At 44.4% G+C, this 23138-nt stretch overlaps 1 protein-coding gene and 1 long non-coding RNA gene across 10 annotated transcripts in view; one reads left to right on the forward strand and one right to left on the reverse strand.

Moving 5' to 3' along the window:
• LOC137427621 (uncharacterized) overlaps positions 1 to 23138 on the reverse strand; it is a 78598-nt gene that overhangs the window by 25013 nt on the left and 30447 nt on the right. The window contains exon 2 of the long non-coding RNA XR_010984534.1: positions 16753 to 16847. This is a non-coding gene — a long non-coding RNA (uncharacterized LOC137427621). The remainder of the gene's footprint in view (positions 1 to 16752; positions 16848 to 23138) is intronic.
• Positions 9713 to 22511, forward strand: LOC137427619 (E3 SUMO-protein ligase KIAA1586-like). Of its 9 annotated transcripts, XM_078777970.1 has the most exons (5): positions 9713 to 9946; positions 11941 to 12105; positions 16117 to 16433; positions 16686 to 16910; positions 17288 to 20190. In XM_078777970.1, exons 3-5 carry the CDS (start codon positions 16301 to 16303, stop codon positions 17956 to 17958), a joined length of 1029 nt encoding a protein of 342 aa, XP_078634096.1. In that variant the 5' UTR covers positions 9713 to 9946; positions 11941 to 12105; positions 16117 to 16300; the 3' UTR covers positions 17959 to 20190. The 9 variants fall into 9 exon arrangements, with proteins under 9 accessions (XP_078634096.1, XP_078634101.1, XP_078634098.1 ...); XM_078777975.1 differs by lacking the exon at positions 16117 to 16433 and having other exon boundaries at positions 17288 to 22511; XM_078777972.1 differs by lacking the exons at positions 9713 to 9946; positions 11941 to 12105 and adding an exon at positions 15040 to 15420.

Here is a 23138-nt window from a genome sequence, read left to right on the forward strand (position 1 = left end):
GTAGGAGCTCCTTCGGGCGGAACACATGCGAATGCATGCTTACGCGTTAAATTTTCGAACGCCTCGTAACGAGAGCGTGTATTCGCCATACCAGCGAAATCCCCCCCCCCCCCCTTGTCCGAACCGGACAAGAAGGTGTCAAACCTAAATAATCGAACTAAAGTAAATATTAAACGTGCGTTATAAGCAAAAAAGGCTTACAAAGCGTCGTCAAAGCCAGTAGGCCGCACCCAAAATGGGCTCGCTCTCAATCCTCTCTCTCTCGAAGACAAGGGTGCAGAACGGATGAAAACACGATGCCGAAGCACACAGGATGGAAAAGGAGAGGGAGGGGGGGCAGGGGAGGGCAGGAGAGGGGGGAAAACTCACAACGGACTCACCAAAACACCGAGCAGTTGCTCACAGCCGCCATGACGCCACACCCACCACAAACGGCCAGCAGGGGGCGTGAGAGAGAGAGAGAGCGAGAGAGAGAGAGAGAGAGGGAATTGAATTGAATTTGCAACACCATTTATTTCACAAAAATAAACCAGGTCAAGTCAAATTTTACAGCAGAGAAAATAGAAAAAAAACAACACAGTTCTTAATGTAGTTATTCGAAAAGAAAGACCAAATTCGTTTCATTCACAACACATAAGGCTTCATTAATGCACCATTTGCACTCAAAGAGTTTGACATTTTCATTCGCCACATAATAATCAAACTCTAACCTTATTCTTGCAGACACCAGCCCTTTAAACATAGGAACAACATCAAACCCATGCCCATTATCAATTTTAATTTTCCTCGATTTATATATTGAATATTTTGCTACAGCAGCTAAGAAGTTTAGGAGGACACCAGAGTCCTTGCAGGAGGGTCTGAAAGGTACACCAAAAATAAAAGAATGTGAAGTGAAAGGAAAAGACAACTGATCAAAAAGGTGTGTGAGAATAGAGAAAAGAGGTATTAGTCTTTCGCATTTCACATAGGCATGAAAGAGATCCTCCTTCTGTACACAGAAGGGGCATGCTACTGGCACTGAGCTGTCAAGGTGATGAACAAAGGCGTTCGTAGGGAGAGCCCAATGTGCTAGTCTCCACTGGATATCTGCGAGGAACCCGTAAATAGGTAATTTGTACATATTAGGCCACAGTGGCGTGGCAGGAGACCCTGGCCCTAACCTTTCTGACCACAAGGCCACTCTTGTTACTCCAGAGAAATGTGATGCTTGGTTTTCTCGAAGGAGCTTGTGAATACCCGCCTTCGTTACCAAATGAAAAGGAGATACAAGTTCACCATTTGACTGGAGAGATGGGAGCACCTTAATTTCAGGCAAGGACAGCCGAAAATCCTCGACATTGTTGACACCTTCCCAGCCAATATTTAACTCCTTAAACTTCCTCTTGACAGAGCAGAGGCATGTACTCCTCGTCGAGTATCGTCTTGGCAAACCTGAGGCAACGTGCCGTGTTATGGTGTTGAAAGAGTTGCTCTGATCCATTGGTTCATGAAGTTTGAGGACTCGTCCTGAGAGAGAGAGAGGGGTAGTGAGGCGCCATCCCTGGGGCCTGCGATTGAGGCAAGGCCACTGGAAGTCATCTCAAACAGGGCTGAATCCCCCCCCCCCCCACTCTTTTTATTTTCCTTATTATTTTTCTGTATACTTTGGCAAATATTATTTTATTATTTTGCTCCCCTTCCTCCCCCACCCCCTTCCTCCTTGGAATTACATAAGGATATCTGGTGGGGCGTTTGATTGTCTTGTCCGCATTGTCTTGGTGCCTGCCTGTCTTTATCTAATTACTTATTCCTTACCCCCACATCTCCGTGGGATTCTCCTATGGTTTTTGTATTGCTTAGTTGTATATTCTGTGTTTTGGTTTAATCCTGAGTAAAGGATTTGCATTCATTCCACTGTTTTGAATTTGCATTGCACTACTGGATTGGCATACATTTGCATACTGTGTATTGGTGAGTGGGGATGTAAAGTTGCGTCAGCTAGGATATCTGGAGCAATAGGCCGTACCCCGAGGCCTCTACCCAAGGGCCAGGTTGTAACATTGGTGAAGAACCCAACCCTCCCTCCTCTCCCATCCTCTTCACCGCTCACTCCTCTCCATCCTTCCTCACTCCTCTCCCCACTCATTCCTCCCTCCTCATTACTCCTCCCCTCACTACTCCTCCCTCATGACTCTCCTCCTTACTTCTCTTCCTCTGCTCTCCTTCCTCACTCCTCTCCCCTTACTCCAATACCCCTCACTACTCCTCCCTCAAGCCTCTCCCTCCTCACTCCTCCATCTCCTTACTCCTCTCCTCCTCACTCCTATACCCCTCACTCCTCTCCAGCCCATTACACCACTCTCCTCCTATCCACCCCTCACTCCTCTCTCTCTCTCCTCACTCCTATACACCTCACTCCTCTCCATCCCATTACACCACTCTCCTCCTATCCACCCCTCACTCCTATCTCTCTCCTCACTCTTCTCACCTCACTCCTCTCCCTTCACTCCTCTCCACGCCTCACTCCTGTAGTGCCGTGTACGGCCGAGTGAGACCGCTGTGGATTAGGCCAAGTGAGGCCTGGTTGTCTGGAATAAAACATGGTGCTTGATCCTATTGCATGTCCGCATCTTTATAACAGAAATCACAATTGGCGATGAGGGGTTTTTTTTTCGGACCATGGCTACGTCATATGGAAAGGTCCGGGAGTACGCTGGGGACAACTTTGAACTTTTTGCGGAGCAGCTGAGCTTTTATTTCATTGCTAACGACATCGTCAAGGTGGGGAAGCAGAAAGAGATTCTTCTATCGGACCTCTTGGCGGAGGTTTTCCGTTTGGTGTGTGATTTGCTTTCGCCGGCGAGGACGTCGGATGATGCTGTTACCTACAAGTCCACAGTGAAGACGTTGCACGACCGTATTAATCCAGGCAAGTCACCACAGTTATCACGGGACGAGTTCGACAACCTGGTTCGGTTTCCCGATGAGAGGGTAGCTGATTTCGTGACCAGGCTCGAACATCTGGCGGGGGATTGTCGTTTTGGTGACGATGAACGATCACAAAGAGTGAAGGATCGTTTTATCGTGGAGGTTGCGAGATGAGATGGTCACGTCAATTTTACGGATAACGTTTGAAGAGATTACGTTTGCTAAAGCGGTTGAAACTGTGGCTGTTGTGGAACAAACTAGAAAGGATGTTCGTGCCATTGTTGGGGAGGACCCTGTGGTTAATGCCATAGCTCCTGGAGAGTCACGTGCTCGCAACTCTCTTGCGGGAGGGTCACGTGCTCAAAATTCTCCAACTGGGCGGAGGATCAGGGAATTTCGTCTCCTTCCCGGGTACATGCAAGCAGTGCGTTATAGAGACAACTACCACAGCAGCCTTGTCAGGGATGTGGTGGTTCACATTCTCGTGGGAGCTGTCCATTTCAGAATGCGGTGTGTTACCGGTGTGGTGAGACAGGCCATGTGCAGAGGGTCTGTTAGGGCCGAGCGCCGTCATCGGTTGATGTGGTCGGGGCTGGCAGTGAGTTTGACCAACACGGCCTTTTTCCGATTACATCAGCTGCGAATCACCCCTTTGTGGTAGCTGTCAGTGTGAATGGCAGGCCAGTCAACTTCACAGTGGATACCGGCCATCAGTCAGTCTCGTGAGTAAACAGATCTGGCGTCAGTTGGGTTGTCCGGTATGAGCCTCTATTCACTACCCTTCGTACTTACACAGGGGAGATGATAAAGCCATTAGGCTTGATGGATGTGTTGGTTCATTATCGGGACCAGCAAGAGGTGTTGCCCCTGCATGTGGTTGATGGTTCTGGACCATCTCTACTTGGTCGGAATTGGTTGCACTCCATTCGTCTGGATTGGGCAAACATTTACAGTGTGCCTAACATAATTTCCATCTCCTTCGCGCTTGGAGGGGGTCTTGGAAAAACACCAAGTTCTATTCGTGTGTGAACTTGGGAAGCTCAAACGTGCTCAAGATCACCTATACCTGAAGGAGGGTGTCAGTCCGTGATTCTGTAAGCCTTCACTGGTTCCATATGCCCTTCGCAATCGAATCAAAGCAGAGCTTGATCGATTGGAAAAGTTTGGGGTCATTGAACCGATGGAACACTCTGAGGGGGTGTCACCTGTGGTCACAGTGCTTAAGTAGAATGGAGGTATTCGCCTGTGTGGTGATTTTAAAGCGACTGTTAACCCCAACCTCTGCGTTGGTGCAGTATTGTTACGTGCTCCTCCCCAACCCCCTGGTCACGGTGTACCTCCGAGCCCCGAGAGGAGTCACAGCAGAAAAATGAGTTATTCTGTATGTCAAAGATCAATGGTGAAGCCACACCAATTGTTACAAACAAATCAGTATTGTATTAAGATCACACAAGAATAACAGTTCAACAACAATAGTAATCAATTGTACAACCAATATATATATTTCCTATGATGGTACCATCAGGTTCGTACAACATAACTCACTGTGCTTCAAGTGAGCGAAAAGAAGAAGATTCCCAATGTCTCTAATCCCGGCTTCAAGCCAAAGTCGATCCGCTCCAGCGATCGTCAGAACAATGTCCAATCGAGACCAGAATCCCGTTGGGTTGGCAGTTACAGTCCTGCTGCCAAAGCTGTGCAAAGGCGCCCTCCAGGCGACTGGGAAATCCAAAGGCGCCCTCCAGGCGACTGGGAAAACACACCCTCGGGTATGGATGTTTCACGGCTCACAGTCGGCGAACCGCAAATTAACCTTCAAAAGCCACGTTGCACTCACACACACCAGATACGTCTGAATGCGGTGAAAATGGCTGAAGTGAAGCAAAGAAAACTTGCGCGACGCGCAAAGCGCGTGGGACAAAATGGCCAACGGCCCGTACTCGAGACGTAACGGCCCGACGATGATTCTCTTCGGAATCGACCGCAAAACCTGACACTCAGGTTGATCTGTCACAGCGATAACAACTCTGTCGCAGGAATCCCTTTCCTGGGAAACCCAAAGTTCACTCATGACTCTTGCTCGCCAACGTTCGCTCCAGACCGCAAGTAGCTTGGCTCCTTCTTGTCCGACTCACTCTCTCCGCCTTCTTTTTTTTTCTCTTCCTCTTCGTCGCCATCTGGTTCCTGTTTCATTTAAAACATTAACTTTTAACTTTTGAAAATAGAAATATCTATTCCCTTTAAATGACAACAATAATAATACATATCAGAAATGTTTACAGTGGATGAAAACCACCACAACGGAAGTGACGAATCCATAACACAAGAAGCAGGGGAAGGATTAAAGAATAGGTGTGTCCGAATCAGCAAAATATATTCAAAAGATATACATGTAATTACTTTGTTCTTAAAACAAGAAAAAAAAGAAAAAGGGAGTGCAATGTATATTATATAGTCACCTACCTGTGTACACCAGAGGGGAGTATAGGTTTGCACTCCGTCCCTCTGTCTGTCAGTCTGTCAGTCTGTCTGTCCGTCAGTCTGTCTGTCCGTCACGCAAAGAACAGTTTTCCGGACTTTTTTTTCTAAACTCTTAATGCTAATGATTTCAAACTTGGTACATGGTTTCCTCATGATAAGTTACAGATCAAGTTCGAACTTCACGACGTTTCGATCATTTTTGACAAAGTTATGGCACTTTGAACTTTGGTAATTTCCCCAACAGTTTTCTGGACGACAGACTGCCGGTAGGGGACATGTATTGCAGCGCAATACTCAGAATGCTTGTTCATTCAGAATCTTAAAGTATGGTATGGCACTGTTTTTGTACCTTTGGGTTTTGCATGTGATTTGTGAGAGTTGAGATGAATTTCTGAGAGTAATGGTGTCCTATCCTGCCTGAGGTCTGGAAGCCAATGTCTAAACTCATTAGACGTTAGCAATTGGCCTGCGAATCTCAGACAAATGTCAAACCTGCGTTGTTTCAAGTTTGAGAGATTACAAAACCGAAGGGCTTGATCATAATGAATGTATGATTGTCCTGGAATGATTCGAGAGCTCTTTTTCTGAACTTGTTCCAGATCGTTACTTTGGCGGATTGTAAGACCGGTATTCCAAACTGGAACAGCGTACTATAAAAGTGATTACAGGTTGGCCTGTTCTTGCTGAATAAAGCTGACGCTGCACGAGTACAACTGTACAAGCGAAACAAGCGTGTTTATCTGACACTCCCATCGGCACCTTGGTCATGGGGTGCCCAAGCAAACTCTGAAAGCATGACCGAGGGGGCAAAATGTTGCTGCACAACCTAGAAAGTTGACTGCCAGAGGTAGCCCGCCCAGTGAGGGGCCAGAAAAGAAAAGAGAGTGACAAAATAGCACCTCATTGGTGTAAGACCCTACCTGTGAAATACCAGGTTCACAGTTTACAGTTTGGTTATTTATTTATTTATTTTTTGTATACAAGATCGAGGCTCGTGTAAAAGCTAACATCATTCACACAAAAAAAAAAAAAAACGGACACACAGAACATGCAAAAAAGGGAGCGGGAGACAAGATGGGGAGAGAGAGGGAAGCACACAAGTACATCAGCAGAGAACAGGGACATCGGGAGATCTGTGGGAGGGAGAGGGCTTGGGGGAGGAGGCATGGGAAGGCGGGGGAGGTGGGGGGGGGGGGGAGATATAAAACACATGCACACTGCTCGAACTTCCAGGAAAGAAAGAAGTTGGTATTTCAAAAAAAAAAAAAAGCGGATCTTGGGTGAATTAACGGGGGTAGAAAAGATCAAGGTTTTAGATGGGGGGAGATAAGAGATGGTGGTGAACAGCTGTTTTAAAGACCTGGAGGTAGGAGTGGGATTGAAGGGAGTGGGGGAGTTTGTTCGTGGCTGATTTGGTTACGTGTTTGCGTGGCTGATTTGAAGTTATCAACTATCTCACAAACAAATGAAAGGGAAATTAGAAAGCATCTGAAAATACAAAGCCCGTCTGCGTCCTCCTTTGTATTTACACTATTTTTTTCCTTCCGTATGCTCGACATGACGAAAACAGCTTTAAAAAAAACACAAAAGTTGACGACTTTGGGCGACCTTGACCTTTTGACCCCAAAAGCAATAGGTTTCAGTGACCCAATATGCAAGCCCTGCTCAAATTTGAAGTAAATCAAAATTGAAGATTTTATGTGACATTGACCCTTTTGACCAAATTATCCATTTATCTTTTCAATATTCTTATAATAAAGCTTTGTAGAAGATTTGATGACACAAGCTCAAATGGTAAAAAAAAGTTACGGCCTGGACAGACACACAGAAGTGATTGCAAAACCTCATCTCTTGCTGCGTGGGGGATGGCCTAACTATTCCTTCTCCACCTAAGCTTGTTAAAGACTCCATCCCAACAACATACTGCAACAACATATTTATTTATTCCAATAATAAATTTAGTCCAATAATAAATCCCAATTTTTAATTTGGCGAAGTGATTTGGAAGAATGAATGAAAGAATGAATGAATGAATGCAATTTTGGGGCATTCATTCATATTCATTCATTCAATAAATCCCACTTTTTAATTTGGCGAAGTGATTTGGAAGAATGAATGAAAGAATGAATGAATGAATGCAATTTTGGGGCATTCATTCATATTCATTCATTCAATAAATCCCAATTTTTAATTTGGCGAAGTGATTTGGAAGAATGAATGAAAGAATGAATGAATGAATGCAATTTTGGGGCATTCATTCATATTCATTCATTCAATAAATCCCACTTTTTAATTTGGCGAAGTGATTTGGAAGAAGCATCCCTTTTTCTTAGATTCACGGTCCCCGATTGAGTGCGTCATATCAGTTCTCCATGAAAACGGAGACATAGACGTGTACCCGATATTGTATTAGAGTGACGCCACCAATAGTGGGGCGGCTTAGCCCAAATATTCAAAAGAATTGTGCATTTTGTGAAACAAGCACCAAATTTGGCACAAATGTACATTAATATGTTGCGAACATTTTCAGATATTGGGCCACTTGAAATTCCGTAATTTTTTTTTTCAAATTTTTTCAAATTTCGTAATTTCAAATTTTTCGGGTGACACCGTCACAATTTCGGTCTTCGAGGCCGGCCGATAGGCAAAGTGTGACCGGAAGGGACGAGGTTCTCCTGACCACGTGGCCCTCGATCTGGGAAGCGAGAGGCGTTCCATTAGTGGACGCGCCCCTCACGCCCGACTTTTGGGCGGCCCCGGCAGGCCGTTTGTTTTGACGTTCCGTGACAGGCCCCGCACCCCCACCTCCGGGCCGACCGGAAGCTTGTGCTGAGTACATCATACCTGAACAACTCAGTGAGGCAGAACACAGCAGTGCACACCAGGGTGACCCCTTCAGTGCATAAACCAATTAACCTGTCCACTGCAGGGCATATAGAAATGAAGTTATTTTCTGCATATAATAATAATATAAGTTCAGTTCTATATAACAATTTCTGTTATCACCACTACCACTACAACTACCACTACTACAAGCTTTGTCTGGAATTTTGTGGACTAACAGACAAACAGACATACAGACAAGCTGGGATCAAAACATTACCTCCTTCCACCATTGAGTGTAGAGGTAAACATCATGGAAATTATATCATGCCCTAGATTTAATTCATGCTTACCCGTGTATTTGCTTCACTGGTTCACAAGGTCTTTTGCATACATGTAATTCAGACTCTCGTCTTCATTGCTGACCACACAATGTTCGCAACATATTAATGTACATTTGTGCCAAATTTGGTGCTTGTATCACAAAATGCACAATTCTTTTGAATATTTGGGCTAAGCCGCCCCACTATATCGGCCGGCCTCGAAGACCGAAATTGTGACGGTGTCACCCGAAAAATTTGAAATTACGAAATTTGAAAAAATTTGAAAAAAAAATTACGGAATTTCAAGTGGCCCAATATCTGAAAATGTTCGCAACATATTAATGTACATTTGTGCCAAATTTGGTGCTTGTATCACAAAATGCACAACAGGTTTGCTATGCTGCTACACTACAAGACAGGCCATTCGTTGGACACATCATCAAAAAAGGACTACAGCTCGCTGGAAGAAAAGCTTGTCAATATGGGAGAAAGGCAAACGGAGGCCATCAAATAAACTGCCAAGATTGTCTGGTCTTTCTACAAATATTTAGCTTCTCAATATAATCGTTTCCTGAACTGGGCCATCTTTCTATGCCAGGATAAACAACCCAATGATGATGATGATGGTGTGACTGGGATATACGATACTGTTGCGTGGTATGCCTGGCTGTTGATGAACCATCAAGTATCAAATATGGTGATTAAACGTGTGCAAAAGAACTTGACGTGACATTGTGTGCTAAACAGTGTATGCCCCCCCCCCCAAAAAAAAAAAATTAAAAAAAGGAAAAAAAGTAGCTTACCGTCCCCCTCTCCGACCTAAAAGTATCTCCGATAAATACTTTCACGACGGCGATTTTGGGGCTTTAAAAAGAACCATAACAGCCCTCCAAATGTCTTTAATGAACACAATATTTAACGATGTCATTGGTGGTAAGTTTCTTGCAGCCAAGAGCATTGGGCTGTTCTTGGCTGCAGTGGAGCTCAGATGGAATCGCCTAACATTCTTTTCCTGGTGAGACAGAGTTGTGGAATCTGGGAATGCTTATGGACAGTGGTGTTATTTTCCATTGCACACTGTCCACTTAAACCCATTGGTTCCTCCTCACAACCAGGGGCGCTGTAAGGGGGGGGGGAGTTAGGATGATTCCAAGGGCCCTGCACTGACAGGGGCCCTAAAAATTATTAGAACATGAGGTAAAAATTCTCAATATTAAATTATTAACCAGGCTTTGCAGTCTTGCCATGCTGTCCATTAAAAGTCAGTTGGCTAGAAAGCTGGACTTCAAAGACTTGATCAGTGACTTTGCTAGCAACACGGCTCGGCGCTGGGCTCTTGGTGTGTGAGGCTGAGCAAGGACCAGTGATAACTAAATGGCATGGCTGTGGATATTGGATCACTACACTTGGTATGTATACTTGTATGTATACTCTGCTGCTGATTTTATTATTTTGTTTGTTATATCATTCTATAGATGATAATGTTAATTTATTTTAATTGAAGAGGTTAATGTATGTTGTAATTCTTACCATTAAAATTACATTTAGACTGTAAAAGATGGCCTTTAGCACCTTTCTTGTGTGGGTGTCAGTCTTGCATCAAATAGTGAATTCCATACTGTATGCAGAAATATATGCATTGTTTCAACATCCTGGCAAAAATGTCGGGGAAAAAATGTGCGTGCGTGCTTCACAGGAGCCCATTGTGAAATCTTTTCATGGGGCCCAAAATCCCTGGCGGCGCCCCTGCTCGCAACCAAACCACCAATCAGAGTTTAACATTGATGAAAGTATTGTTATGAATTTTGGGGTAATGACATATAGATCAGGTATATCTGTGTAGGTATCATGCTCCGGTTGTCGTGATAGAGAACCCCACATGTAATAAGTTTGTTTAGGCGGTTTGTTTGCATAAGTGTATCTGCATAAGTGTATCTTTGCATAAGTGTATCTTTGTGGTCATATGAGGATGGCTTTGTGATAAATAGAGTAGGGATTATGCTAATTCCCCTGTGTGTGAAACCTGTGATCATCCCTGTGTCCCTTAAGCAACGCACGATAGACATTAGGAATCCATCCCCATTAGCACACACACTAATTAAACCCCCCCCCCAAAATAACAATAAAACTAACCGGAACCCAGATGACGCACTTGGGCTGACAACCCCGACTTGGCCGACACACATTGCTCAGGCAGGCTGAGGCCACGCTCACCCCGTGAAGGATTGGTCGAAGGGTTTGATGGAGAGATCACACCATTGGACAAGACACCACCAATAGGGAGACGAGGCAGGATGAAGCTCGTGATTGGTCAAGGCAGGGGCAAGAAGCTGGCCACTATTGGTACACTGATTGGTGGAAGGAAGACAAGAGGCAGGATGAAGGCCGCTGATTGGCAGAGTAAGGAAGGACTGGTGATTTGCCAGGGGCGGAGCAAGAAGCTTCCCTCGGATGGGAGGGCGTGAGGGGCGAGCAAGAAGCGACGCGCTGATTGAAGGAGAAGCGCCGGTGACGTCAGGAGCTGATGTTAAAAGGTTCGAGGAGACCGACATTTTCCCTTCTCGTTCCTGCTCGTTGTTGGAGACTTTGGTACCTGGACCTCGTTCACTCCTGCCCTCACGGTTCCTCTGCTCCGACCTCTTGCCCTCAAGCCTTCCTTCACCCTCGACCCTCTTTCCTTTCTGAACCGAACGTTGGGTGCATCACAGTTTCGTGCCGAATCCGCGAGGACATTGCATGGCTGAGGAGGCAGGTTGCACGCCCGCTCGCTTCGTGTGGGGGGCCTTGCCGAGGCCTGGTGAACAAGGGTGCGTCGAGGCTTTTCTTCCCACCACTGGAACCGTCTTCGGACGACGAGCTTGGGGCCTGACGATCCCTGACACACCTCAGCCAGACAGAGCTAAGCCCAGCACACCCCCACACAACACAGTTCTTTTCATATATATTCCTTTGTTTGTTTGATACGTCTGGTGTAGAAGCGCTCATTAGAGGGTTTATTTACCAGCGCGTTTCATTGTTCTCGGGTTCCGTAAAATAAACATGTTTATTTTTGTCCATAATTCCGTCTCCGTTTGAGTTTATTTCCTGCAGGCTTTGAAAACTGCCCGGCGAGATCGCCACAGGTAAAAGCTTCCCGCTTCTTCTTCTTCCCTTTTCTGTCCGTGTTTGTATAGTGAGTCCGCATTTGATCGTCGCCTCGAAGTTAACGCCCGATTAGCTATCCGTGATTCCCCGGTCTTCACCGAGGGGAATTACACGACAGTAATATTTTGCTCTTACTGTCTATTTGTTTATAAATATTTTTATATTACTTGTTTCCGTCGTTTTTACCTCTGCCATTTGCAATGGACGGAGGTTGTTTTAACCCATCTGTCTGTCTGTCTGTCTGTCTGTTTGTGTGCAGGTTATCTCAAAAAGTTGTGGACGTATTTGGATGAAATTTGGCGGATGGGTTCAGTAGGCGACAAGAACAAGCCAATTCAATTTTGGTTCAGGTCCGAATCCAGATCTGACCTATCAGTGGGATACAAAACATAAACTGTTCACTTGGCAGAGGCATGCGCTCTAGGTAATGCCGTTCTAGTTACTCCCGCTAGGGAGTAATGCATTCGATCGTGTTCGTCCGTGTGTGTGTGTGTGTGTGTGTGTGTGTGTGTGTGTGTGTGTGTGTGTTCGTGTGTTTGTGAACAAGATATCTGGAAAAGTTCTGAACGGATTTGGATGAAAGTTGGTGGGATGATTGCCCTTGGGATAAGGAAGAATTGATGAGTTTTTGGTGAAGCTCAGGATATTATTCCGGATCCAGGATTTTTTGGGGGGAATTCTTTTGGGAATTTTTTTTCTGTTTTCCTTTAAAAACCATTTTCTCTGCAATAATTGGACCGATTGAGAGCAAATTTTCACCATAGGAGGGACTCGGTCTGTGGAATATTGTAATGGTAATTATGACGTCACAGGTCACGTGGTTCGGCCGCCATATTGTTTTGAGTGAAAAACACTAAAATCCAATTTTCTCCAAAACGCCTGAACAGATCGAGGCCAAACTTTGCAGGCAGGCAGAATTCTCTTAAGAATCCATGGCAGATAGAGCAAATGCTTGATGAAAACAAACAGATGAAGACGAACCGACTTGAAAATGGTTTTCTCTCTTGTTAATATGCTACATACTGTATTTTATATTAGCAAATACCACCCGTCACTTCGCTGATGGGAATACCAAGAAAGAGAGGGTAGATCGAAAGAGGTGGAAGTGAGAGAGGATGGGGGAGATAGAGAGATGAGGTGGGAGAGAGATAGAGAGAGGGGGTGGGAGAGAGATAGAGAGAGGGGTGGGAGAGAGATAGAGAGAGGGGGTGGGAGAGAGATAGAGAGAGGGGGTGGGAGAGAGATAGAGGGAGAGATAGAGAGAGGGGGTGGGAGAGAGATAGAGAGAGGGGGTGGGAGAGAAATAGAGAGAGGAGGTGGGAGAGAGATAGAGAGAGGGGGTGGGAGAGAGATAGAGAGAGGGGGTGGGAGAGAGATAGAGAGAGATAGAGGGAGAGAGATAGAGAGAAAGAGATAGAGAGAGAGAGAGGGAGAGAGATAGAGAGAGAGAGGGAGGGAGAGAGGGAGAGAGATAGAGGGAGGGGGTGGGAGAGAGATAGAGAGAGGGGGTGGGAGAGAGATAGAGGGAGAGAGATAGAGAGAGAGATAGAGAGAGAGAGAGAGAGAGAGAGAGAGAGGGAGAGAGAGATAGAGAGAGGGGGTGGGAGAGAGATAGAGAGAGGAGGTGGGAGAGAGATAGAGAGAGGGGGTGGGTGAGAGATAGAGAGAGGTGGGTTGGAGAGAGATAGAGAGAGGGGGTGGGAGAGAGATAGAGAGAGGGGGTGGGGAGAGAGATAGAGAGAGGGGATGGGAGAGAGATAGAGAGAGAGGGTGGGAGAGAGATAGAGAGAGGGGGTGGGAGAGAGATAGAGAGAGGGGGTGGGAGAGAGATAGAGAGAGAGGGTGGGAGAGAGATAGAGAGAGGGGTTGGGAGAGAGATAGAGAGAGAGGGGGTGGGAGAGAGATAGAGAGAGAGGAGGTGGGAGCTAGAAAGAAGATGGAAGGGAGGGAGAGAGAGAGAGAGTGGGGGAGGGGAGGAGGGGGGGGGGGGGAAGAAAAAAACAGAGAGAGAGAGAGACTGGCGCGCTGGAGTAAATAAGACCAAAGCTGACCTTGCCATGATATTTAACCCGCCGGGATCTTTGTCTGGTCAAGGGTTACACATGCACATCACCACCATGCCCCAACACACTGTCAGGAAAGGGGGTGTTCGCGACTTGCGTTTGGTAGGGGGAAGCGGGGGAAAGGGGGTGGTGTCGGGGTTCGACTTACCTTTGGTAGGGGACGCTGAAGGAGAAAGCGGCGGGGTGGGGGGGGGGGGGGGGGTAGGGAGTAGGGTTAGGTGGACCTAGACTGTAGGTTTATGTTTACCTCGAGTCTGGCTTCACCCCCTTATACCTCATTGATTTTAATGTACCATACTCTTTACAGAGCCACACTAATCTAAGTTGTCCACCTGGATTTTAATTTTGCCCAGCTATAATCTCATCCAGGTGTTTCACAGGTAGCTCAATGTGAGTGTGTGCTGAGCTGGCATCTGTCCTGGCTGCATTAACTGGTGGACGTCAAATATATCATGGCTGTCCTTCGCAAAGAGTAGGCGAGCTATTGCCGGCAACATGGCCAGATTCCAAATGCTGGTTGGTCGTATGTCAGGCCTGGCCAGCTGGTTAGTGAAATTCTTTGGTCAAGCTTCCCCCGGCCAACCCCACAATATCTTCACATTTTGTTGTCTTACAGCCTGAATTTCGAATGTATTGAATTTTAAAAATATTGTCACTGATCTACACAAAATACCTTATAATGACAAATTGTAAAAAATGTTTTTAGAATTTTTTACAAAATAATTCAAAATGAAATGCAGGAATATCTAGTTTACATAAGTATTCAACCCCCATGGTCAATATTTAATAGAAACGCCTTTGGCAGCGATTACAGCTTTGAGTCTTCTGGAGTATGTCTGCATCAGCTTCGCACATCTGGATTCGGGGAGTTTCTCCCATTCTTCCTTGCAGATTTGCTCAAGCTCTGTCAAGTTGGATGGCGAGCGTCGGTGAACAGCAATCTTCAAGTCTTTCCACAGATTCTCATTGGGATTCAAGTCTGGACCTTGGATGGGCAACTCAAGGACTTTCACGTTTTTGTTATTGTTATGTTATTCATTGTTCATCTATCCTTACAAGTGTCCCAGTCCCTGCCACTAAAAAGCATCCCCATAGCATGATGCTGCCACGACCATGCTTCATGGAAGGGATGGTGTTCAATGGATGATGAGCTGTGCTCGGTTTCCGCCAGACGTAGCGCTTTGCGTTCAGGAAAAAGAGTAAAATTTTCGTCTTATCAAACCACAGAATATTTTGCCTCATACTCTCATGGGAGAGGAGAGTGAGGGGAGAGGCACTGATGTAGTGGAGGGTATACTTTTGTATACGCCGTATACTTAAAAAAAATATAGGACATTTTTGCGTATACGCACGTATACCTAAAAAAAATAAATTTGGCTTTCAATAAAAAAAGAAAAGAAATGTAGTACGAATTGTATTATTATTAAAATCGTCTGCATTCATACGCTGCGCGTGGTGTTCCATAGCATTAATTTGCGTTGGCTATCCATATACGTGACTAGCTTTTGACAAATCAAACGTACGTATAATATCGACATTGATGATTGCGCATCCGCCTCCCGGGGCCGGCGGGGCGCGCGTGGCGGGAGGCCCCCAGGCTAGGCCAGCATTCCGTATACGGAGCCGACAAATTGCTAGGAGTCTAGGACCAATTAAGGAATTTGAGGAAAATTGAGGTACGTACTTGATATGCTCTGTGGTAATTAAAGCGTTCCTGTGCTACTTTGTTTACCTTGCATATACGAATTAGCGTAATTTGATACTGTTTTAACATTTATTCAGAAATTATTCAAAAAGACTGAAGGACAGCCTTCAATTTCATAAGTTAAAAGTTTGGACGGCTGTCTGCATGTCGCGCGCTTAACTGCAGGGATCGGGCTAAACGCAGTGTTTTTTCAGGCTAAAACGCAGTGACGTCATCACGTCCCGTGGCATGCGCCGATTTCGTAAGTGGCATCGAAACTCGTCGTAAATTACTTACAGAATGAAACTTACAGAATTACTTACGTCGTAATTACAGAATGAAATCGTCGTAAATTACTGCATAATTTAAACCTCATTTGACAAGATGCCGTGTTTCTTTGAGAAAGCAAAGCGACCGGAAGAGCGAGTGCAGTTGCACATTGTCAAAGCGTGAGGACAACGTGCGCATGCGCGGCAAGACAGGTCAAAGAGCACACGACACGCGCGGACCTCGGCCCTTATAAAATGAACGTTGTTTTTAATACACAATCAGTAAGTGCTTTAGAATGCATGCATTTCATTCACTAACATGTCCGTATAATACCTTAAAATACAATGAAATTAACCGATGTACTAGTAATAATGCTGATACTTGTGATACCTATAAATTTTCTTTGTTTTGAAAACAGGTTTGGCAGAATGCGGCACAAGCTGATGCAAAGAAAGATGAGAACGACTTGACGTCCAACGTTCAACGATTCATTCAGGGAAAATTATTCAGGGAAATTCAGGGAAAATTCAGGATCGGCTTGATTTTCAGGATTTTCAGACAAAATTCAGGATTTCCCTGAAAAATTCAGGGAAAATTCAACGATGGACACATGGAATCAGCATCACAAAAATCGGCTAAAAGTAGGATTGTGTTCTTTTTACAGAAATGATACAGAAATCTATTTTATAAAGGGGGAAAGCGAAAGTGATACAATATTTCTTCTTGAAGTTGAAGGTAAACATTTAAAAGAGCACACCTGACTCGATTTTTTTTTTGGGACTATATCCCTACTTCCATTTTTGTTATCTCTTAGTTGGTTCGGTGGGTTTTTCCTGTAATTCTGCACATGTACAGTCAGTTGAATGTTAGCTAAAATATTTATGCGTAATATATTGCTAAGTTTCCTTTACATAATTCAATACATAATATGTGGTCGTTGTTATAATTTCTTAGCAAAACTAATCTTGATTCATTTCTATATTTCAGAACTTGGAGCTAAGCGTCCTTCCATGAAACCAAATAAGCCTGGAAAAAAAAACCAAAAAAAAACCACCTTTAGAGGCCATTTTTCCCCGCAAAGCGGGGGTTGGCCTTTTTCGGGAACCGTGGTTGTTGTTGTTTTTTGGTCCCCTTTGGGACTAAATAAGCCTGGAAGCAAGAGGAAAAGAACTAAAGCCACAACAAACACAATCGCATCATATTTTACAAAGGGTAAGCAATTGTCGCATTATATTATATTTGCAAGCTGTAAAAAAAATAGGTTCATGCCATTGTCTTGATATTGTATCTTTAGAGCGATGTTGAAATATGAAGCCGTTTTGAATTGAAAAGATATTCATCCAAAAAGCATATTTTCAGGCTTACAACAATTCATTATGTGAAGAGTTATCTGCTAAATACTAGTTAGGTATTGCATTGACAAAAGGAATGCCGGTGATATAAATTTGTACCGAATAATACACCTAAATCCCATAGACCACGAGAAGTGCTGGTACTGCTGTTGGGGGTGGGGGGTTGCTGTAAATTAAACACATTTTTAAAGGCACTTTTGCTATATCACTACTGTATTTGTTTTTTTTCACCCACAGCCAGTCCAAGCATGATGTCTTCTGCACCACCAAATCGTTCTGATAGTGATGCCATGCCACCAGTCACACCAATGGGTTGCCAGGAAGCTGACAGTGATGCCATGACACCAGTCACACCAATGGGTTGCCAGGAAGCTGACAGTGATGCCATGCCACCAGTCACACCAATGGGTTGCCAGGAAGCTGACAGTGATGCCATGACACCAGTCACACCAATGGGTTGCCAGGAAGCTGACAGTGATGCCATGACACCAGTCACACCAATGGGTTGCCAGGAAGCTGACAGTGATGCCATGCCACCAGTCACACCAATGGGTTGCCAGGAAGCTGACAGTGATGCCATGCCACCAGTCACACCAATGGGTTGCCAGGAAGCTGACAGTGATGCCATGCCACCAGTCACACCAATGGGTTGCCAGGAAGCTGACAGTGATGCCGTGACACCTGTAGATCACAAGGAGTTGGACACTACTCCAGAGCAACCTTCAGAATATCAAGAGTTGAATCCCAATTGTCACTTACCTGCATGCTGGAATGATGCGCAATATGAAGAATTTCATGCCAAATATCCATGGTTGGTGGCACATGAAGGGGGGCTATTATGTAATATTTGCTCAAAGGTTAAAAAAACTACATTGTGGAGTTGTCATGACCCAAGGTGTCTATCTTAGACCGGAATGGTTATCTGTAGCAGTGTTTCCCAATGGTGATACTAAAAAAGCACAGTTGGCTTCATTACGAAACAAAATAAAAAGACATAAACATATGTCACCCACAGGGTGAACCGTATCTTGCCCCTGCATCTGTCTATTTTACCTTTTGGTCAAAATTGAATGACCTTCAAAATGACCTTGAAGGTCAAGGCCGATCGACACCAAAAACTAATCAGCTGAGCGCCATACCACACCCTATATACCCACCAAGTTTGGAGATCATAAGATCAAAGTTACTCAAAAAATAAGGGTTTCGTTGACCTCCATGATTGACCGCAAAGTGACCTTGACCTTGACCTTAATAATTTCGTATGGTGAATAGTATGTCTTCATGACCAACGCACATGAAATATTGAAAGATTTTGATGAGAACTGAGGAAATAATTTTTTCATGAAAATTCCGTTTTTTCGTCATGACGTCATCAAATGACGTCATAGCGTCAAACTGTTTACAGATCTGGGAAGCACTCATCAAGGGCATTCATATGAGGTATTACTCGATATGGTACCTACGATTTCAAAATTTGACCTTGGGGTCAATAATTTTCGACCTCCAGCGCTAACCATGAAGGTCAAGGCCGATCGCCACCAAAAACTAATCAGCTGAGCGCCGGACCATATACTAGATTCCCATGAAGTTTGGAGACGATCCGATCAAAGTTACTCAAAAAATTAGTGTTTCGTCGACCTCCATGATTGACCACAAAGTGACCTTGACCTTTGACCTTGACATTCAAAATTTTGTGTGCTGAAGGGTATCTCTATAGGACTCTGATATGCGAAGTTACAGGAGTTTCCAATAATAACTGTGGTCTACAGAGTGATCTAAACGTGAAAAAAAATGATTAACCACAAACAAAAAAACAAAAAAAACATATGTCACCCACAGGGTGAACCGTATCTTGCCCCTGCATCTGTCTATTTTACCTTTTGGTCAAAATTGAATGACCTTCAAAATGACCTTGAAGGTCAAGGCCGATCGACACCAAAAACTAATCAGCTGAGCGCCATACCACACCCTATATACCCACCAAGTTTGGAGATCATAAGATCAAAGTTACTCAAAAAATAAGGGTTTCGTTGACCTCCATGATTGACCGCAAAGTGACCTTGACCTTTGACCTTGACCTTAATAATTTCGTATGGTGAATAGTATGTCTTCATGACCAACGCACATGAAATATTGAAAGATTTTGATGAGAACTGAGGAAATAATTTTTTCATGAAAATTCCGTTTTTTCGTCATGACGTCATCAAATGACGTCATAGCGTCAAACTGTTTACAGATCTGGGAAGCACTCATCAAGGGCATTCATATGAGGTATTACTCGATATGGTACCTACGATTTCAAAATTTGACCTTGGGGTCAATAATTTTCGACCTCCAGCGCTAACCATGAAGGTCAAGGCCGATCGCCACCAAAAACTAATCAGCTGAGCGCCGGACCATATACTAGATTCCCATGAAGTTTGGAGACGATCCGATCAAAGTTACTCAAAAAATTAGTGTTTCGTCGACCTCCATGATTGACCACAAAGTGACCTTGACCTTTGACCTTGACCTTCAAAATTTTGTGTGCTGAAGGGTATCTCTATAGGACTCTGATATGCGAAGTTACAGGAGTTTCCAATAATAACTGTGGTCTACAGAGTGATCTAAACGTGAAAAAAAAAATGATTAACCACAAACAAACATACAAGCTGACTAATACATCTTGCAAAAACTTCGTTTTGGCAAGATAATAAGACCAAATACGCTGCGCGTATTTATGCCCTGAAATTTATGCGCGTATAAAAACCAACAAACATGAAATAGCTTCTGCTTTCACGATAAGTGAATCGCACCATTCAAGTGTCACTGAAAAAGTTTTTAGAACTGTGTACCACTTAGTGAAACAAAATAGACCTTTTGCAGATCATGTCAACTTGTGTGAGTTACAAATGCTAAATGGTGTTGACTTAGGATTTGGACTACATTCACGATACTCAGCAACAGAGATCTTGTCTTCCATCGCGTCCAACATGCGGAGTGAACTGTGTTCAGCAATTATCAGTGATAATTGTAAGATTTCACTAATGATTGATGAATCAACCACAGTAAGCCACAAATCGGCATTAATATTGTTGCGGATATGACGATTGTGTTTTTTTATTGTGTTGTATTGTATAGTAAATTGTTGTGAAATATTGCTTTATTCTGGACCCTCCTTACTCCAGTTATGTATAAAGGTCAAAGGGCGTCCCATAATTAGGTCATAAACAATCACGTCAGCCAATCATAGATTTCCCCCTGGTTGATAGTTATATCTTTATTATGTGTATTAGGGTAAGGCCTTGTCTTCCATTAAGATGACACTCCATTGCACCAAGTGAAATAGAGTAGATTCCTTTCACATTCCCCTTTCATCATTGCCAAGCCTCAATTGCCAATTACATCCCCTCCAAGCCTCCATTGCCAACTGCACGGGGCACAGGTTTGTTACAGCGGTGGGTTGCTGATTTCACCCCAATAGCCGCCATTAAACATGTGCTCAGCTCGGGGAAGAAGGGCGTGCCCGCCCATCGTCATCAAGGGTGGAGTCAGAGGGCCTGTGCCCACCAATCAGGGCCGAAGCGAGCTCACCGAGGGGCGTGTCCTGAAGGCCGGCGGCTTGATCGCCGGAGGCGCTATAAAAGCGCGCGCGCAAGGTACTGCGTTAGGATATCCAGGGAAGCACAAAGCCTGCTATTCGTCGCCTTGCTCGCCAAAGTTGGACCAAACAAAGGAGTTAACAGCAAGAAGCCTGGAGGAGTTGGACAGGGAGACGTGCGTGTTGTTGAGTTGAGTGGTTGGACCAGACGAGTCAGACGAGTCCTGGAGAAAGCACGTGACGTCCACGCAGCAACACAGCAGCTTCAACAACAGCAGCTTCAGTAACCGCAGCTTGGGGTGTGGACGGCACTTTTGAGCGGGGCCGCGAAGGAACGGCGGCTGCCAAACGCCCCGATCGTGCTGCAGCATCCTTGGACCTTCCTTTCCCTCCAGCCATCCACCTCCTGCCTTCCCATCCTTCTTGTGTACGTGAGTTTGTTTTGTTTGTTCTGTCCTTGGGTTAATTAAGACTGTAGGTAAGCTAGGAATTTGCACTGTGTCCTTCTGGTCCGTCCCTCTGTCTATTTTATTTTTTTATCCTTCCTTCTCCTTGGTTTTTTTGAGCCTGTAAATAGCAAATAAATTATATTCGTATTCCCTATTATTTCTTCGTCTTCTTCTTCACATCCGTGTCGCCTTAGTCTTTTCCCCATTGAATATCTGTGGCGCGATCCGGCCAACGTTCAGGAATCGGGTTAGTCGGGGTAACTGTTAGGGCCGCGGGGCCTCCGCTCGGCAAAACCAACATCTTATCCGCGGTCCGTAACAATATTATATATACGAACATTCATGTATTCAGAAACCAAATCTACTGATGCATTTGCATTTCCATTAGAATTAATTGAACTAGAGAGCTTATCAGCAGAATCCATAACCAACAATGTTCTCTCCACGTTAGATAAGCATACATTTACAGAAGCCTACTTGAAGAAAAACCTTGTTGGAGTTTGTGCAGATGGTGCCTCAACAATGGTGGGGAAAAAGTCTGGAGTGATGACCAGATTGCAAGAAAAGTTTCCAAATATTATTATATGGCACTGTATGTGTCACAGACTTGAGCTTACTGTCGGAGATGCGGTGGATTCTGTTACTGCAGTGAACCATATAAAGATATTTATAGACAAATTGTACAGCTTGTACAATACCTCGCCCAAAGCCCAGCGCAAATTAGAAGAGTGTGCGAAAGAACTTGAAACACAAGTTTTGCAGATGAAGCGGGTTCTTGACACAAGATGGACCCCTTCCAGTTTTCGTGCTCTCAGAGCCTTGTGGAACAATTACAAGGTTCTACACAAGCACTTTACTGATGAATCTAATACGGGAAAGTCTAATACTGAAACTGCTACATACAGTGGATTGAAGGCCACTCTTGAGACTGATGCATTCATTCATAGTTTGGCAGTTATGCTGGATGCCATATCAGAGATATCCGAACTGTCTTTGATCCTACAATCAGAGAGTACCACAATTGTAAAAGCTTACCAAGCTGTGAAAAGGACCATCAGGGCATTGGCTCAACAAAAGGACCAAGATGGAGAGAATGAGCTCAGTGAAAGAACAGATTATCCATATTACACACAGTATGTAAAGGCTATGCAGGAGGATAGTTTCAAAGGAGTAATGATTCAAGAGGGCAGGCGACGACAACCTAAGTTAAACAAAAATGCTTTCTTGCAATCATCGATAGACAATCTGTCAAGCCGTTTGGAGTGCAATGTAGCATCGCAGAGGCAATGTAGCATCGCAGAGGCAATGTAGCATCGCAGAGGCAATGTAGCATCGCAGAGGAGCGGCATGGATAGTGGAGCATCATCTAGGGAATATAAATTGTTGATTCGGCAGATTGACATTTGCAATCCTGCAAAATGGCCCTCAGATGTTGAAAGCCCATGGATTGCAGGAGAACAACAACTTAAACCATTGTGTGAACGTCTGCAAGTTCCCTTTGAGGACACCAAACGTGCTTTCAGAGATTACGTCGATGATCCATGTGTTGTTCCCCATCACATAAAAATGCTGAAAGGAACAATTGATACGCTTCCTGTCACGAGTGCTGATTGTGAGAGGGGATTTTTGTTTCTCTTGTGGGACCACCATTAAGCAAGTTTAGGCCAGAAAAGTATGTTAAGAAATGGGTAAGAAACCATCGCAGTGCTCAAGATAACAGAAATAACACCAGATACCAAGCCATTTGGACTTTGTTTTAGCCTCACAGCCCTTACTACACTTCCATCCGAAAGTATTTTGATACTTCATAATGGAGTCAAGTCATACTCATTACATTTTACCATCAACAGGTGATCAAATATCATCCCTATGCATATATTTTTGTTGCATAAGCACTTTGAATTGATACCTTAATGTCTGGAGACATATTTACGCATTTATTTAGAAGAACAATTCTCAACAAATATATTGTGTTCCTATGTTGTTTCTCTGCAATTTTCCTCAGTAAAGTATCCAAATACTTTTGAATGTGCGTGTATAATCAGGGCAATGTGAATGT

The sequence above is a fragment of the Myxine glutinosa genome, chromosome 5, assembly GCF_964187855.1.
Source record: "Myxine glutinosa chromosome 5, kmMyxGlut1.1, whole genome shotgun sequence".
In the NCBI taxonomy this organism is placed as follows: Eukaryota; Metazoa; Chordata; class Myxini; order Myxiniformes; family Myxinidae; genus Myxine; species Myxine glutinosa.

Coding starts and splice junctions, on each gene's coding strand:
- LOC137427619 (XM_078777970.1), top strand. CDS start 16,301: ATGGACACATGGAATCAGCATCACAAAAATCGGCTAAAAGTAGGATTG. Junction 16,434..16,685: donor ATTTCTTCTTGAAGTTGAAG/GTAAACATTTAA, acceptor TCTATATTTCAG/AACTTGGAGCTAAGCGTCCT. Junction 16,911..17,287: donor CGCATCATATTTTACAAAGG/GTAAGCAATTGT, acceptor TTTCACCCACAG/CCAGTCCAAGCATGATGTCT.